The sequence below is a fragment of the Akanthomyces muscarius genome, assembly GCF_028009165.1.
Source record: "Akanthomyces muscarius strain Ve6 chromosome Unknown contig_18, whole genome shotgun sequence".
NCBI classification, from domain to species: Eukaryota; Fungi; Ascomycota; class Sordariomycetes; order Hypocreales; family Cordycipitaceae; genus Akanthomyces; species Akanthomyces muscarius.
The window spans coordinates 1,085,953-1,100,862 of NW_026611618.1; the positions used below are offsets into that span (position 1 = coordinate 1,085,953).

The following is a 14,910-nucleotide window of genomic DNA, read 5'->3' on the forward strand; positions in this document are numbered from 1 at the left end:
CGTATCGGTGGTTGGCGCGAAGCTGTACAACCCCCGACGGCATACATAAGCCAGGCAACCGGCGGAACCTTTCCCGGCCTTCTCCATCAGCCTACACATCATCATGGCGGCGACTGCCAACGGAACGGCCAACGGGGTCACGAACGGTGATTCTGCTGCTGGCCCAGTCAGTATCAGATTCTCCGACATCCCCTCGGCAATCGACATTCCCGTACAGGGCGACCAAGAAGACGAAGCAGTCGAAATCGATCTCGAAGACCTCGTTGACGACCCGACCGAGCTATGTACACTCTTCGAGAACGAGCATGCTGCAAAGACCTACTGGATGACGGTCGCGCTCGCGTATGCCAAGCAACATAAAATCGACCATGCCATTGAGATGCTCCTTCGTGGCGGCGGCGCTATCCAGAGCAATGCCAGCAACCCACGCGACAAGGTCAGCATGATCTGCTGCCTTTGCTGGATGTATCTTTGGAAGAGCCGCGAAGCTCCGCGTGTTGCTCCCGATGGAATACGGGTATCCGAAGCCAAGACAAAAGAATACTACCTTCAGCTTGCGACATCATCGCTCAACGACGCTGCTCGTCTCAACCCGTCTTTCCCGCCCATTTTTCTTGCCCGCGGTGTCTTGCTTCTTCTTAGGGCCTCGCTACAGGCCCCGTCCAAAACGGCCGGTGGCATTGGCTCTGAAAAGCAAGAGCTGCTGAAGACTGCCGTCAAGTCATTCGACGACGCGCTCAGAGTTTCTCAAGGCAAGAATATGCTTGCTTTGATGGGCAAGGCGCGCGCATTCTTCTCTTTACAAAAGTACCCTGATTCTTTGGCTATTTATCAAGATGTACTGCAGAAGAAGCCAGATCTGGTCGACCCTGATCCCCGCATAGGTATTGGCTGCTGTTTCTGGATGCTGGGATTCAAAAAGGACGCCAAAACTGCCTGGGAGAGAAGTCTTGAGATCACCGCTGACTCCAAGGTCCCCAACATTCTGCTTGGATTGTACTACCTTGATGCCAGTGGTCACGTCCCTGTCAACAGCGAGGAGTTTGTGAAGCTCTACAAAAAGGCTATGACGGAACATACCCAAAAATCGTTCAAAGTCGACAAGGGTCTCCCTTTGACGTGCTCAACATTCTCCAGCTACTTTCTCTCCCGAAAATCATGGGACAACGCCGACAAGCTGGCCCATAAGGCCATTCAATATACCGACGTCAATGCCATTGCTAGTGATGGCTGGTACGTTCTGGCCAGAAAGGCTCACTACAACGGCGACACAGAAAATGCCAACGACTTCTACCGTCGAGCCGATGACGCGCGTGGAGGAACAGATACCGGCTACTTCCCTGCCAAATTTGGTGCCGCGCAACTGTCGGTGGTGAAAAATGACCTCGGTGAAGCCAAGCTACGTCTTGAAAAGATGATTCAGCAGTCGAAGAGCCACGAAGCGATGATTCTTCTTGGCACTTTATATGCCGAGGAAATTTTCAACAATCAGACGAGCGATGTTAAGGAGGACAAGTCGGCAGAGATGAAGAAGGCTATCAATCTCTTGGAAGCCGTCAGAAATGCTTGGAAGGATCCTAAGAGAAATGCTTCACCCGACGCTTCTGTCCTGCTCAACCTTGCCAGGCTTTACGAAACCGAAAACCCTGAAAAGGCGCTCCAGTGCTTGCAGCAGGTTGAGCAGTTGGAGCTGGAACAGATCCCGTCGTCCGAATATCCCGAGGATGTTACAGAGGAGGCTGAGGTCCAGGCTGCTATTCGCAAATTCCTTCCTCCCCAATTGCTGAACAACATTGGCTGCTTCCAGTTCCAGGCCGAGAAGCATGTGGTGGCAAGCGAAATGTTCGAAGCGGCCCTCGGCGCATGCATGAAAATGAGTGAAAAAGACAGCACTGTTGATACCGATGCCTTGGTGTCGACAATCAGCTTCAACCTGGGCCGCAGTTACGAGGCCCAAGGTCTCTCAGACAAGGCGGTCGAGGTGTATGAGGGTCTTCTGAACCGCCACGACGACTACACCGACGCTCGTGCTCGCCTAGCATATATCAAGCTACGGCAAAGCCCGAATAAGGAGGGTCCTGATGCCGTTGCCAAACTATACCAGGACAACACGAGCGATGTCGAAGTGCGCGCCCTGTACGGGTGGTACCTAGGCAAGGTCTCGAGAAAGCGGCCTGGCAATGTTGCAGAGGATCCGGAATTCCGTCACTATAAGCATACTCTACAAAACTACGACAAGCACGACCGATATGCTCTTGTTGGTATGGGCAATCTCCACATGATGCAAGCCCGCGAGATGAGACGTGAGACGGATGCAGACAAGCAGAAGCGCAGTGCGGCTTATGGGAAGGCAGTCGAATTCTTTGAAAAGGCACTGTCATTGGACCCCAAGAACGCGTACGCCGCACAGGGAGTCGCCATTGCTCTAGTAGAGGATAAGAAGGACTACAAGAATGCACTTGGCATCTTCAACAAGGTGCGCGAGACCATCAAGGAGCCCAACCTCTATGTCAACCTTGGCCACATTTACGCCGAGCTTAAGCAATTCTCCAAAGCCATCGAGAGCTATGAGATTGCCCTGTCAAAAGAGGGCAAGCAAAATGACCCGGTCATCTTGGCTTGCCTGGGCCGCACATGGCTGAACAGGGGTCGCGCAGAGCGTGACATTGATGCATACAGCAAAGCGCTTGAATGTGCTGAAAAGGCATTAGAGGTTGCCCCTGAGCAGGTCCACTACAAGTTCAACGTTGCCTTTGTCCAGATCCAGCTGGTGACTACTATCCAGGGTCTACAGGAGAACAGGCGCACGGCAGAGCAGCTGGAGAAAGCAGCCGAAGGTCTCGAAGCTGCTATAGAGTCACTAGACGCTATCGCAGCCCATCCACAGACACCATACCCCAAGCATGACGTCGAACAGCGCGCCAACATGGCCCGAAACACTCTGCGCAAGCAGCTCGAGCGAGCCATCGGAAAGCAGAAAGAATGGGAGGAGGTCAACAAGGAGAAGATTGCTGCTGCGCAGAGTCAGCGAGAAGCTGAGCTCAAGCGTCGCGAGGCTGACCGTGCCGCAGTTCTGGCCAAGGAAAAGGAGCGCCAGGACAAGATTCGCAAGGAACGCGAAGAGATGGCCGCCAAGGTCAAGCTAGAGACGGATGAGCGAGAGCGAGAGCTGGAGACAGAGCGCGCGCGAAAGGAGGCTGAGCTGACCACGGACGAGGAAGGCAACAAGGTGAAGCGCAAGCGCAAGCCTGCCCCCCGCACGCCTGGTGAAGGCAAGCCGAGACGCTCCAAGAAGAAGGCGACCAAGGACGATGACGACTCTGACGAAGGCAGCCACGCCAAGAAGAAGCGCCGTCTGACGACTCGCGAGAGCTCCAAGTTCAAGTCGGCCGAAATTGTCGTTGACAGTGACGAAGACGAGGACGGTGGCGCAGGCGGAGACGACGACGATGATGTTCTTGATCGGGCGGATCGCATGGGCCGATCCAGTCCCGCGGCCTCGGACGCCGGCGAGAATGAGTCCAACGCGGGTGGCGACGACGACAACGACGACAAGATGGACGTCGATGACGCGCCGCGCGAGGATGACGATGACGACGAGCCCTCGGCCCGTCAGCCAGCCAAGAGAGCACGCCGTGGTCGGGTCGTCGAAAGCGACGATGAAGATGATGAGTAGGGAGGGCGTCGTCGGAACAGGCGCAGGAAGCGAGTAACTCTGTAGAGTGGCAAACTAAAAATTGCAATGATATATGGCGCAAAGGGCGAAAGTCAAACAAAGGTCGTGGGGAAAATACAGGCAGGGAGGATATATATCGGCCAAGCTAGACGAAACGATCCATCCTTTCTTCCCTGGTTGTTGTATTTCTAGGTTTCTATTTTCTTAATGGTATTTTAGTTGGTTTTAGAGGCAGGACAAGTTGGCACAAGACAAACTTTATGGAATGATTTAAGATGCATATTTTGTATAAAGGGTTCGCATTTTATATTCAAAGAATAGCTCTATATGTCGACACCATCCACGAAAAAGAGCCAAGTTGCAAGTTGACGTCAATCAGTTGATGCTTTGGACACCATCTACTCAAATTAGTACATAGAATATGCTGGTCTCCTCTGCTTGTGTATCTCGCCGTCTCTTTCCATCTTTTCCCATGTTTTTTTTTTGGTCCTGTCCCCTATCCCGACTCTTTTTTACTTTCTCGGTTCATTTCACAATGCAGACATTATGCATGACTTTTATTCTTGTCGGCAAGAGAACGGTAAAAAAGATAATGGCATTTTGTAAAGCAAATGACATGATCCCTTTTTTCTCGTCTCGTTGCTTAGAAAGCAAAGACCTGGTCCTCGAGCTTGCTGACGGGACGGGCCTTCTTGAAGCCGAGGCTCTCGGTGGCCTTCTTCAGACCGCTAATCATAGGAGGAGGACCGCAGAGTAGGATCTTGACGTCGTCGGCGGGCTTGGGGAAGAATTTCTGAAACAAATGTTAGAATTTGCCGCGGACAAGAAGCGTCGCGGTTTGATTTCCGCAGAGGAGAGAGCTTACAGTGATCATGTCGGCGGTGACGTAGCCAACACCGCCGGTCCAGCCCTCCGGGGGGTTGTCGAGGACATAGTGGATGCGGATGCCCTTGTCCTCAGCGGCGAGGGCGTCGAGGTCCTCCTTGAGGAGGATGTCCGCAGGGCTGACGTTGGCAAAGATGAGATCGACCTCAGTGCGGTCGCCGGCCTCGCGGCCGCGGGTGATGGCGCGGATGATCTGGAGCATGGGGGTGATTCCGGTGCCACCGGCAATCATGCCAAAGTGGCGGACCATGTTGGGGGTGTAGACAAAGGCGCCCTTGGGGCCGCGGACGCGGATGGTCTGGCCGACCATGAGCGAGGCCATCATCTTGGAGATGTTGCCCTGCGGGTATGACTTGATGAGCAAGTCGAAGAAGCCGGGCTGGTGGTCGCCCGACACGGGCGTGTACGAGCGGACAATCTCCTTGGTGGTGCCGTCGGGTTGGGGCAGAGGCGCGCCGATGGAGATGTGCTGGCCGATGGGCAGGCCGAGGACCGACTTGGACGAGGGGAGCTTGAAGCGGTAGCTGCAGATGGGGGCGTGAGCAAGGTGATGGGGACAGAATGTGGTGAGGGATCGCGGGCGCAATTCCACTTACATGGCGACATTGTGAGAAATAACAGTCTTTTCCTGGAGCTCAAACTCTTGGAACACGTCGGGCTTGAGGACCTTTTTAATCTCTGGTGCGGCGCGTCAGTCAGTCGTGAATTCGTATAGGGGGGCGTTTGTTGGGGCCGCAATCGGGGATGCCGCATCACGCTGGGCCGGCGAGCGCATGTTGGCTGGGCAGACGGTCCTGCGCGGTATCGACTCACGGAAGTTGTAGAAATTGTAGGCGCCAAAGAGGAGGGCCACGGGGATGGCGTAGATGAGCCACTCTGCCTTGACAATGGCCACGCCGACGATGAGGAGAAAGCCGGGTACGTAGACGTAGTCAATGTACTGGCGCGCGAAGAGGGATTCGTCCGCCATTGTGTCGTTTGCTTGTCCTTTTCCTCCTCTATGTGTATGGAAGGGAAAACGGTCGGTCTTGGGGTGGCGAAAGATATCGTTGTCGGGTCTTCGTCTCAACGTTTAAACGGGCGGCGTCGGATGGGAGAGAGGGGGGGACGTGGCGGCCGCGGCACGACGTTAATTGCACGGACCCAAAGGTGATCGACAGTGTGAAGAGAACGTCTTCTTGCCGAACAGCAGCAAGGAGAAAAAAGGATGCCTGAAGGGTTGCCCGCGAGATGAAATCGGGGTTCAGGTTCTTGCAAGGCTGCGCGATTAGGGAAACCTGTTGAGAGTGTCGTCCGCAGAAACGGTTCCCAAAAAAAAAAGTGGCAGCTAATTGCACGGGGAGCTCTCATCTCAGGGCCGACCGTCGACCGGTAGACCTTTTTTCCCTGGTTGGCCCAATGATGGTTGACCCGAGCTCCTTTGCTGTGGGGTATCGAAAATCAATGTCTCTAGTATACGATACTTTATTTATCGACAGAGACTGTAGTCTTTCTAAGTAGAGGTTACTTCCAAGCCCAACAGCTCGGTACCTCGGTGGACTGAAGCCGGCAGGGCGAGCACGAGCTCTGGGAAAGACAATCTCAGTATCCGTACCCAAGACTGTAAACCTGGCCCTGGCACTTGGGTTTTCAGCATTCAGCGTCTAGCATGGCCACTGATATATGGAAAGGACGTAGACAACCGTCCGCAGATACTGGATGGGTATCGTTAGGCAGCAAGTCGAGAGCTTGGAGAAGAAGCGAATCGTGACACGTGACCGGACCGAGGCATCTCAGTACCGATTTGATTGATGATGGTGGACTGAGGTAGAAACCACCGCATCACATTCGGCCATGATCCTAAAATAGCTGTTGAATTTGCACTCGGGATCTTAGCGACAGTGCGGCACCGGGTTACCCCAATACTGAGCCGCAGAGCCAGGTAGATTGTCAAGATAGTGCCTAGCTCAGCCTACCCTATACCGCTCACAGATATTGCACTGCGGGACACATAGCTACGTTTTTGAAGCCAGCAAGAGGTATGTTATTAGTCTGGTTAGAGTCGACAGGAGCGAGGTGGGGTGTGTCGGTCATGGAGTGGGATGCTTGCGGCAGCTCCCGGAGGTAAATAAATGTGACTTGACCATGATTCACCTACACTGAACACGGCCAGGAGTGGTTAGTCATACACGGCGTTTGGTAACGGATGCAGATTCAAAGTACCCTGCATAGTCCCGCAGAAGGCTCATATACAAACGGCCACAGAATCGTGTCAGTCAACCCGCAATCTATATCCGCCCCGAGTGCTACACAGGAGCAATGCTGCCATAAACAGAAGAAACAGGCCATCGACGACCGGTACTCCGCAGCCGATGCTTGATGACCGAAGAGCACTGTGCTGTTCCCATGGAAGTTCCCATGGAAGCTACAGTGTTGTCTAGTGGTTACCTAGCAGACTCGGGGTTGTCCAAGCCGTCAAAGGATCCACGCGCCAGGCTGAGAGTATCTGGCTGGCCGAGAGGGAGATTGTAAGCGGCACAGCATTCCAGCACTGATCAACAGAATGCAACAAACCCGAAACCACCACACAGGAGAGACACGCGATGGCAGTCCCAATGTGTTGACCGTTGCGACTATGGAAACTATTTTGCAGTATTGCCTGGTTGTTTGACAGTCAACAAGTCGGTTGCCAACAGTGGCGGCCGAGTTTAAGCGGAACAGTACAGCAATCTTCTCTAGCGCTCTTCTGCAAACCAGATTGCCAGAGAAGCGAAAGCTGATAACTGGAGACACGGAGAAAAACGAGCGCACCAAATCCACAGCCAAGGAAAAAAAAAAGAACGCGAATGCCATGTCCATCGTAATCGGATTCTGCCAGCTCCGATGATGCTGGCGGCAGTTGTGGCGGAGGAGAGGCAGCCGAGCAGCCACCAAGACAACATAGGGCCGACAAAGAAAAAGCTTAATTATCTCAGGCTGGAGCTTTCGTGCCCAGTACTCAGACTGCAGTCCCCGGACGGATGGCTGCTCATCGCGCATTGTCTGGTTTCATACTGTGAAATGCTTGCGAAACTCGGTGCACAAACATGGCCAATGCCAAGAGAGTCGTTTCTTTATCTCGGTGGCAGATGGACGCGACACTTGTTCTGTATCCGCAGTTATCTGTAGTGTATGCCAACTAATCGCGCTCATTTCTCTCGCTAAGAGTGTCTGGCTTCAAAGCCTGACCGTTGCGTGTAATCTATTCATGATTCAACATTGCGCACATCCCCACAGCGATTGCGGAGAGGAGGCCACTGGCCATCTCCCTCCCATCCTTGTCGAGCTGGAGCCCTAAATAGCCGTGCTGGCCACGCAAAGCCCCTGGTGCAATTTATACTTTTCACCAGAAGACACAAGAGGCCCTCCTTTGCTCACTAGCTATTGTTGACTTTCTTTGTGAGGCGCAGACGGCAAGTGTCGTCCTGATGCTGCCCATTGCTAGTCGGGTTTAGAAGCCAGGCACGGGCCTGTGAGAACCTAGGACAAACTCTCCGAAAAGTCCCCCAAGAAGCAGTTCCCAAAAGAGCAAGTGTCTGAGGTCGCGATACGGGGGGGCTTTCTACTAGCGTGCGCCGCTAATGCCACCATTTTGCATGGGCTGCGAGGCCTGCGTACGAGATGGCTTCGGGTGGACCGGGAAGCAGGCGTTGTGGTGTATGCGTGGCTGAGATGATTGGCTGCAGACCATGCAGGCTCTGGGCTGCAGATGGAGCCCTCATCATGTTATCATGGCGGACGGAAGCGTTTTGGCCCAGGCTTTATCGCATCGGCATCGTACGCATCCGTCGACGTGATGACTGGCTGGCTCGGAGCCCTTCTCCCAGACCCATCACTGGATAGAAAAGCGTGCCTGCTATGAGCCTAAGTGTGCGCGACGCCGTGTTGATGCCCTGTACAACGCAACGCAGTAGATGCATGCCCCTCCAGTCAATCAATGGGGGTCTATGTACCGAGTCGAGAGAATTCGTATACCAATTCGAATAGACTGCTGCGCCGAGTGGTGGTAAAGGACGACGATGGCTTCGGCCCCAGCACATGGGCACCCATGTCGTGCCATGTAAATGGTCTTTGCGCAAGCACCAGATGACCTGGGTTCCTCGTCAATGCCTGTCAGAAAGAGAGCTGCATGCTGTGTGGACTGGCTGAGCCTGGGGGATGACGTTGGTTGCTGCTGCAGCTGGGCTTGGGTACGGGCTGGCCGTCAGACGGGGCCATGCTATACAGGTCAATAAACTTGGCAGCGGGCTGTCGTAATCTCATTGTCTTGCTAATGTGATTCTTTTGCTTCCTTTTGCAATTTTTGACTCTCTTTCAACAAGCTTTGTGAGCGTTGAGAAGGTGGGCTGCGGCTTTGTTGTAGTCGACAAACGAAGAACAAGCCAGAGGCCTAAACCTGGGTCCTTGTCCTGATCGCGACCAGCAGTGGGCTGCCCCCAGCGGCTCGACGGCCCAAGCCCCTCCCTTGACAACCAGCCACTCCGGCTGGGACGGCTCCTGTTGAACTCGGACAAGATTCATACCTGCCTACCTATTAATCAATTGGGTGCGCCCGTGGCTTCTGCTAGATTCTTTGTCTACGCAGCGGCCGATACGACACCAGGTTGAACCAAAAAAAGAAGCAACCGAGACTGAGCCAGAGCGGTGCTCGCAGGCTGCTCCGACCATCTCCATCTGTGCGACATCTCCATCTCTGCCCAGTGCGTCTGCTGAGCCGCTGACGTATGTATTTTTAGGTAGGCTCTTGGTGCCACAGCAGCGCTGTTTTTAGCATCTGCCTGCTAAGCCACGGCGCTGGAGCTCGTGCAAATAGCCCCGAAACCGCCCCCCTGGGGCTTGCGCTACCGACGTTTGCAGCCATCGGCCATCCACCAGCTGCCACACTCACCACCCACCTTGGCGACAGGCACCGCAACAGCACCACACCATCAGGCGCGCCCAAATCTACCTGCAACAACAAAAGCGACTCCAAACCTCCATTGCAAGCATCACCACTTTCCCATCCTAGCGTCGCCGACTTTGCCTTTCATCCACCAATATCCACCTCCCTTCCGACCAGCCCATCATATCCACTTCGGCCCGCTCGTCTTTCGTCACTCTCGTCGCTTTAGTCCTTACTCTACGCGCTATATTCCCTCCTTCCCGCCCGTCCTGGCCTGGTCCGACTGGCCGACCTGCCAGGCTTCCTGAGCTCTGAGCCTTTTCATTCTCGCCATCACCTTGCTCGCTAGTACTAGCCTCCCACGCCGCGCTGCACTAGTGGCTTCATCGACTCTTGGCCCGGCACAGAAGAGCCTCGACGACTCAGGTTGTCTATCGCCCAGCCCGCTGCGCTCCAGTCTCTACAGCTAGCTTGGCCCTGCTCATTTTTGCTCCTCATCGATGTGGCTTGCTTCGTCTGCCTGTTCTGAATTTCTGGCCACCTCCCAAAACCTTGCTTGCGTGCCATACTAGCCCCAACTTTGCCATACTTGTCTTGTTTTTCTTCTCTTCTGATTCGCCCATTTGTGACGCTTCCTCTTAAATCCCTTCTCGCTAGCGATCCAACCGGAGATTCTGGTTATTCTTCTTGCCTTCTCTCTTGCTCCAGCTTCTCTTCGTGTCCAGCCACCAGCCTCACTGCCCCTTTGCCTCTGGCTGCCTTCCCCTGCGACTTTCCTTTGGTCATTTCTCGGCGTGCCTGCCAGCTACGCCATCGTCCCATTGCCTAGCCAGACGCTTGCGGCGCAACCGGACTTTGACTGCCAGATTTCCAAGACATTGCAGTCGCCTGAGACAAACGCACTTGTCGACAACACGGCAGAATTCCACCATCCCGTACACAATATCGTCAGCAAAATATACGCTTCATCAAGGAAAAAGGGCATCACGCCGACTCGACCTCGCTGCTCTACGCTGGCCCAAGCGCTCTCGCCTACCGCGCCGGCATGACTGCTTAAACGCGGACTGGAGACAATTGCGACGGCCGATAGCCTTCCTTCCGTGTCCTCGCACGATATTATAACTATTTCTAGCCAATTGGCCCCAATTCGCAAACATGAGTGTCGACCGCTGGAGGCGCCGAGGCTCTATTGCTAGCCAATCCGACAAGCCTCCTTCGCCCTCCTTGACGCCTCAAGACTCGGATAACGCTGCTGGCAAGAAGCCGCGCGTGCTTACGAAAGCCCTGCGCTCTCTCAGCAGCTCGTCTATCGATTCCATGCCTACCCTCCAGGCCCGAAGTTCCAATTCCCAACGACGTCTGCATAAAACACCATCAGTTTCCGGCTCTATGATCGAACGATTGCACCGTCGAGTCTCGCGCGATTCTGCCACGAATTCGCCCGCTGACAGCTGCCCGAGTCCTTTCCTGGAATCGCCTCACGGCTCCATGGAAATAATCAAGCGCGGACCGCTGAAGCAAGATTCAAGTGGCCGCAAAGCTCGCTCCGATTATATAGTTCTCACAGACCAGTGTCTCTCGCGGTTTGCGAGCGTCGAGGCTGCCCGCGTCACCTACCCGCAACTTGCAGCCCAAGAGGAGCCTACTATTGGTCGATCTGCCTCTTCCGCGTCACTTTCTAGCAAGGCTAGCGCTGCAGCTGAGAATCGCCTGGAGATCCCTCTTGTGGCGGTGGTGGCCGTCTTCGTCGATAACAATGCAGCCCCTGCGCACATAGTCGAGGTTTGGTGGTCTTCGCCGGCCCCCAGGCTCGCCTGTTGTCGCACACAGCTGTCCTTCAATACGGCCAAAGATCGAGACGACTGGCTCGTACTCTTGCATCGTACCTGCAGACACAAGGTGCGCCAAAGCTCTCTCGCTGGTGTCATTCCCGACAACGTTAGAGAGCGCATACACCACATTGTCAGCTCTGCAGAGACTGTCCATGATGATTCCAAGATAACTATATTTCCTGTCGTGCGCCGTGTGGTCTCCTCGGCTAAATCTCCGGCTGATGACACTACCAACTCAAGTGACGGAGGAACTTCGTTCTACCTGGCTATCGGCCCCTTTCTGTGTTACTTTATTGAGATACTCAGATCAGACCACGCTACGCCTCCCAGCGACCTCATGGCCAAGACGTTCTCCTTCGGCACGGTCACGCTGATACGATTTCAAGCATCTGTCGCCAACCATCAACAAACCTTTGCCATGGGCTTCCGCGTTCCTTTCGGAAAAGAAACACGTTTCACGCTGGCCAGTGTCCACTACCGCCGCATCATCGACACGGTCATGAAAATGGATAGAATACTGAAGCCTACCTGGCCTCAGCATCTTCAACAAGCCATTTTTGAGATTCGTGGGCTTTCTCCTCCTTTACAACTTACCTCGGGCAATGACTTGGGTGGGCTTGACATAAGCTTGCCCGCTTACTGTGCAGCCTACAAGGTTTCCGTACCGCACTGGCGAATCGACTGGACCACGCCGTCGCAGCCTTGCTTTTGCCTTCTGCCGCTGTCTCAAGACAAGACTTACTCGCCCCTTCAGCTCTTGGCTGTCTTCAGAGCTTTGCGATACAATGGTTTCTTCAAGGCCGTTTCTTTTGCCGATGTCGACCTTAGCCCGCTAGCTTCGAGGCAGGATTATTCGCAATACGGCGACACTGTCGTTTATGCATCGGCAAACCGCATACGCATACCTGACGATCTCTACCACATCCTATCTCAAGCATCGGTTCTCGAACAAGAAATACACTCTCTGCTTTTCGCCTCGGACTCGATTCGATCCATCAACCTGTCCAATGTCGTTGGCTTATATGAGCCTAAAACGCACATTCGTCGAATGATTACCGACACGACCACTTTTGAGACGAAGACGTTCGAGTTGCTGCGTCCGATCATGGAACTGCTCAGGCGACAGCTGTCCCACTGCCACAGCATTGTGCTATCTCGCAACCCTATTTCCAAAGCAGGGGCTGATGATCTGCGCGATACTTTTAGCAATCATAAAGTGCGCCTTCGACGCCTCGAGCTTGCCAATTGTGGACTTGTCGACTTTGGGTTATCCGACATTTGGACAGCGCTGGACTACCAAGCAGACTCGTTGGAGATAATCGACTTGTCTAATAACCAAGGCAATGTTAAATTTGAGATCGTCTGCAACGCTCTCAGTCATCTGAGGCGCGCAACCAAGCTCTGCATTGCCCGCAACGTCCGTCTAGCGACTGGATTATCACTGTTTGATGACGACACTCTGGCTACTTGGCAGCTTCAGGAGCTAGACCTGTCTGGTATCATACTGAACGATGCTACTGTGGAAAGTCTCGCCAACTACCTATCCGCCAGTGGCTCGCAGTCTCTTCGCAAATTGTGCCTCGACTTTGCGGGGCTCAATGGATTTCAGGCGGCTCGCCTTTTCCGAAGTATGGGACCAGGCCGTGAGATGGAAGTCTACATGAACTCGAACCGCATCGACGACGGAATTGCGGATCTGTGCGACGCCATTAGTGCTGGGCTTGGCCCGTGGTGCCTGTTCTTGCAAATGATTGATTTTGCACGCGAGGAAAGTTACGTCAAACTACTTCGTGCGCTGGCGCAGAATACCTCAATCAAGTGTCTCAGTTTGGCCGGCACTTCGACCCCCGATGCGGCTAGCGAAACAGCCTGCCAAGCTGTTTTTGACTTCTTGGCAAAGAACAACACAGTTCGCTACTTGGACATGTCCGGTTTTGACTCTAAACTCGATGAGGGAAGGCTGGGCAGAGGTTTCTCCAGAGCCCTGGGCGGACTTCGCCACAATACACGAATCGAGCACCTGCGAGTTCGCAGTCAAATGCTGAACATCAACGTGGGCGATTTTGCAGGGGCCCTTGGCGTGAACAAAACACTGCGAACTGTGGATTGCTCATCGAACGACTTGACATTGTCCAACCTGCGGTATCTCATCACGCACCTCGAGGGCAATACGTCGATTCGTAACTTTTCGGCGTTTTTAGATCAGGAGCTTGGTCGCACGATGGAAAAGTCTATTAGTGATGCAACAACTCCGGCGCCCGTCAAGCGACCGTCCATGATGTCTCGATTCAGGCACGAGAAAACAAGCCAACCTCAACAAGGCCCAACTTTGATTCAGGAGCTGAGGAGTGAATGGGATCATGCTATTTTTCAATTGCAGTGCATCACGGACGAGAACCTGCGCAATCACGTCGAAGCGATGACTTCGGATGCTGCATCAACGAGCCAAGCCTCTCTTGAGGGCGAGAGCATGTTTGCGGCGGCCTTTGGCGGCCTCGCTGCGGACGACCTCGCAGGGCTCAAGATAGTCACCTCGAGGCGTAGTGACGATGAGACGCAGCGGATGAGTCTGCATACTCGCACCGATTCTAGCAGGTCTACCGCGGGACGGCCAGACTCGGTCGGTTCGAGCGAGGCGGCAGCTAGCCCCAGTAGCGAGGCTGGTAGCAGCGAGTCTGGCGCTGCGACACCACTTGATGTCGACTACGGAGTGGAGACTGGGCCAGGGCTGCAAAACGGCCAGGAGCAGTGGACTGTATACGGCGACAGCCCCGAACATAATTATACTTATGCCGATGGTCAGGATGCGGATGTTGGGCTCCAGATGAAGCGATACCGACGATTTCAAGGAGATCCGACGGATCGCATCGAGGAAGAGGACCATGGGTCATGAAGACAAAACTTCTCCAAAGACCTCTATGCAGCGGGAGATGGACGGAGTATATTTTTTTTTGCCATGACGTGATGTCCAGTTTTTATTGTACGAGGTGTTTAGCCATGGGAGCTTTGGATTTTTGAACATGATGTTATTGGGGGAATGTGCATGGTTTCTCATTTTTCACAGCCTGTTCTTATATATATGGATAAGCCGATACCCGAGTAGTGCTTTGATAGCGGAAGAATAATACCCAAGGGGAGATTTATATTCTCAATATTTTTAATGAAATGGACGAAATTCTTGCCTGTAGAGTTTAGTTGACAGCGACAGCCAAGTAGGTACTTATTCGAGACTTACAGAGGCGGTACGTACCGTTTTTTTGGCCGGGGTTCAGAGAAGACAGGGGTGTCAGCAAAGCCACAGCTGAGCCACGGCTCGCCGAAGATTTGACAGCAGGCTGGGGCTGCCAATGGCTCCCCACTGTGCCACTGGCGCACTGGAGACGGAACAGGTGTCTTGGTCAGGCCAACCTCCAACAAAGCCTGGGCTAGCTGGCTAGCTTTCGTCATCTACCTACCTTACCGCGCACTCTCCTCCTGCCAACTGCCGTCGGATTGCTCTCGCTCCCCGCAGGCCTGCTTTTCCATGCCTCGCAGCGACGCAGAGTTCCATCGCCTCAGATATTCCACCCATATCTGTTTCCAGTTCCCATTCATCGACGCAGTATTTGGCGCGGAAG

General features: G+C 54.0%; 4 protein-coding genes across 5 annotated transcripts; 2 read left to right on the forward strand and 2 right to left on the reverse strand.

The window, feature by feature from the left end:
* Nucleotides 1-103: 103 nt before the first annotated feature.
* On the forward strand, nt 104-3,676 carry LMH87_008815 (uncharacterized protein; the record flags this gene model as incomplete). The annotated part of the gene is made up of 1 exon (XM_056202048.1): nt 104-3,676. The coding sequence occupies one exon, from the start codon at nt 104-106 to the stop codon at nt 3,674-3,676; it is 3,573 nt and encodes a 1,190-aa protein (XP_056056649.1).
* A 643-nt stretch (nt 3,677-4,319) lies between these two features.
* Nucleotides 4,320-5,531, reverse strand: LMH87_008816 (uncharacterized protein; the record flags this gene model as incomplete). The annotated part of the gene is made up of 4 exons (XM_056202049.1): nt 4,320-4,469; nt 4,542-5,085; nt 5,158-5,239; nt 5,375-5,531. 4 exons carry the CDS (start codon nt 5,529-5,531, stop codon nt 4,320-4,322), a joined length of 933 nt encoding a protein of 310 aa, XP_056056650.1.
* A 5,085-nt stretch (nt 5,532-10,616) lies between these two features.
* Nucleotides 10,617-14,186, forward strand: LMH87_008817 (uncharacterized protein; the record flags this gene model as incomplete). Of its 2 annotated transcripts, none has more annotated exons than XM_056202050.1 (1): nt 10,617-14,186. In XM_056202050.1, the coding sequence occupies one exon, from the start codon at nt 10,617-10,619 to the stop codon at nt 14,184-14,186; it is 3,570 nt and encodes a 1,189-aa protein (XP_056056651.1). The 2 variants fall into 2 exon arrangements, with proteins under 2 accessions (XP_056056651.1, XP_056056652.1); XM_056202051.1 differs by having other exon boundaries at nt 11,631-14,186.
* Nucleotides 14,187-14,450: 264 nt separating this feature from the next.
* LMH87_008818 (uncharacterized protein) lies at nt 14,451-14,887 on the reverse strand (the record flags this gene model as incomplete). The annotated part of the gene is made up of 3 exons (XM_056202052.1): nt 14,451-14,475; nt 14,544-14,651; nt 14,754-14,887. The coding sequence occupies 3 exons, from the start codon at nt 14,885-14,887 to the stop codon at nt 14,451-14,453; spliced, it is 267 nt and encodes an 88-aa protein (XP_056056653.1).
* Between the last annotated feature and the right edge of the window lie 23 nt (nt 14,888-14,910).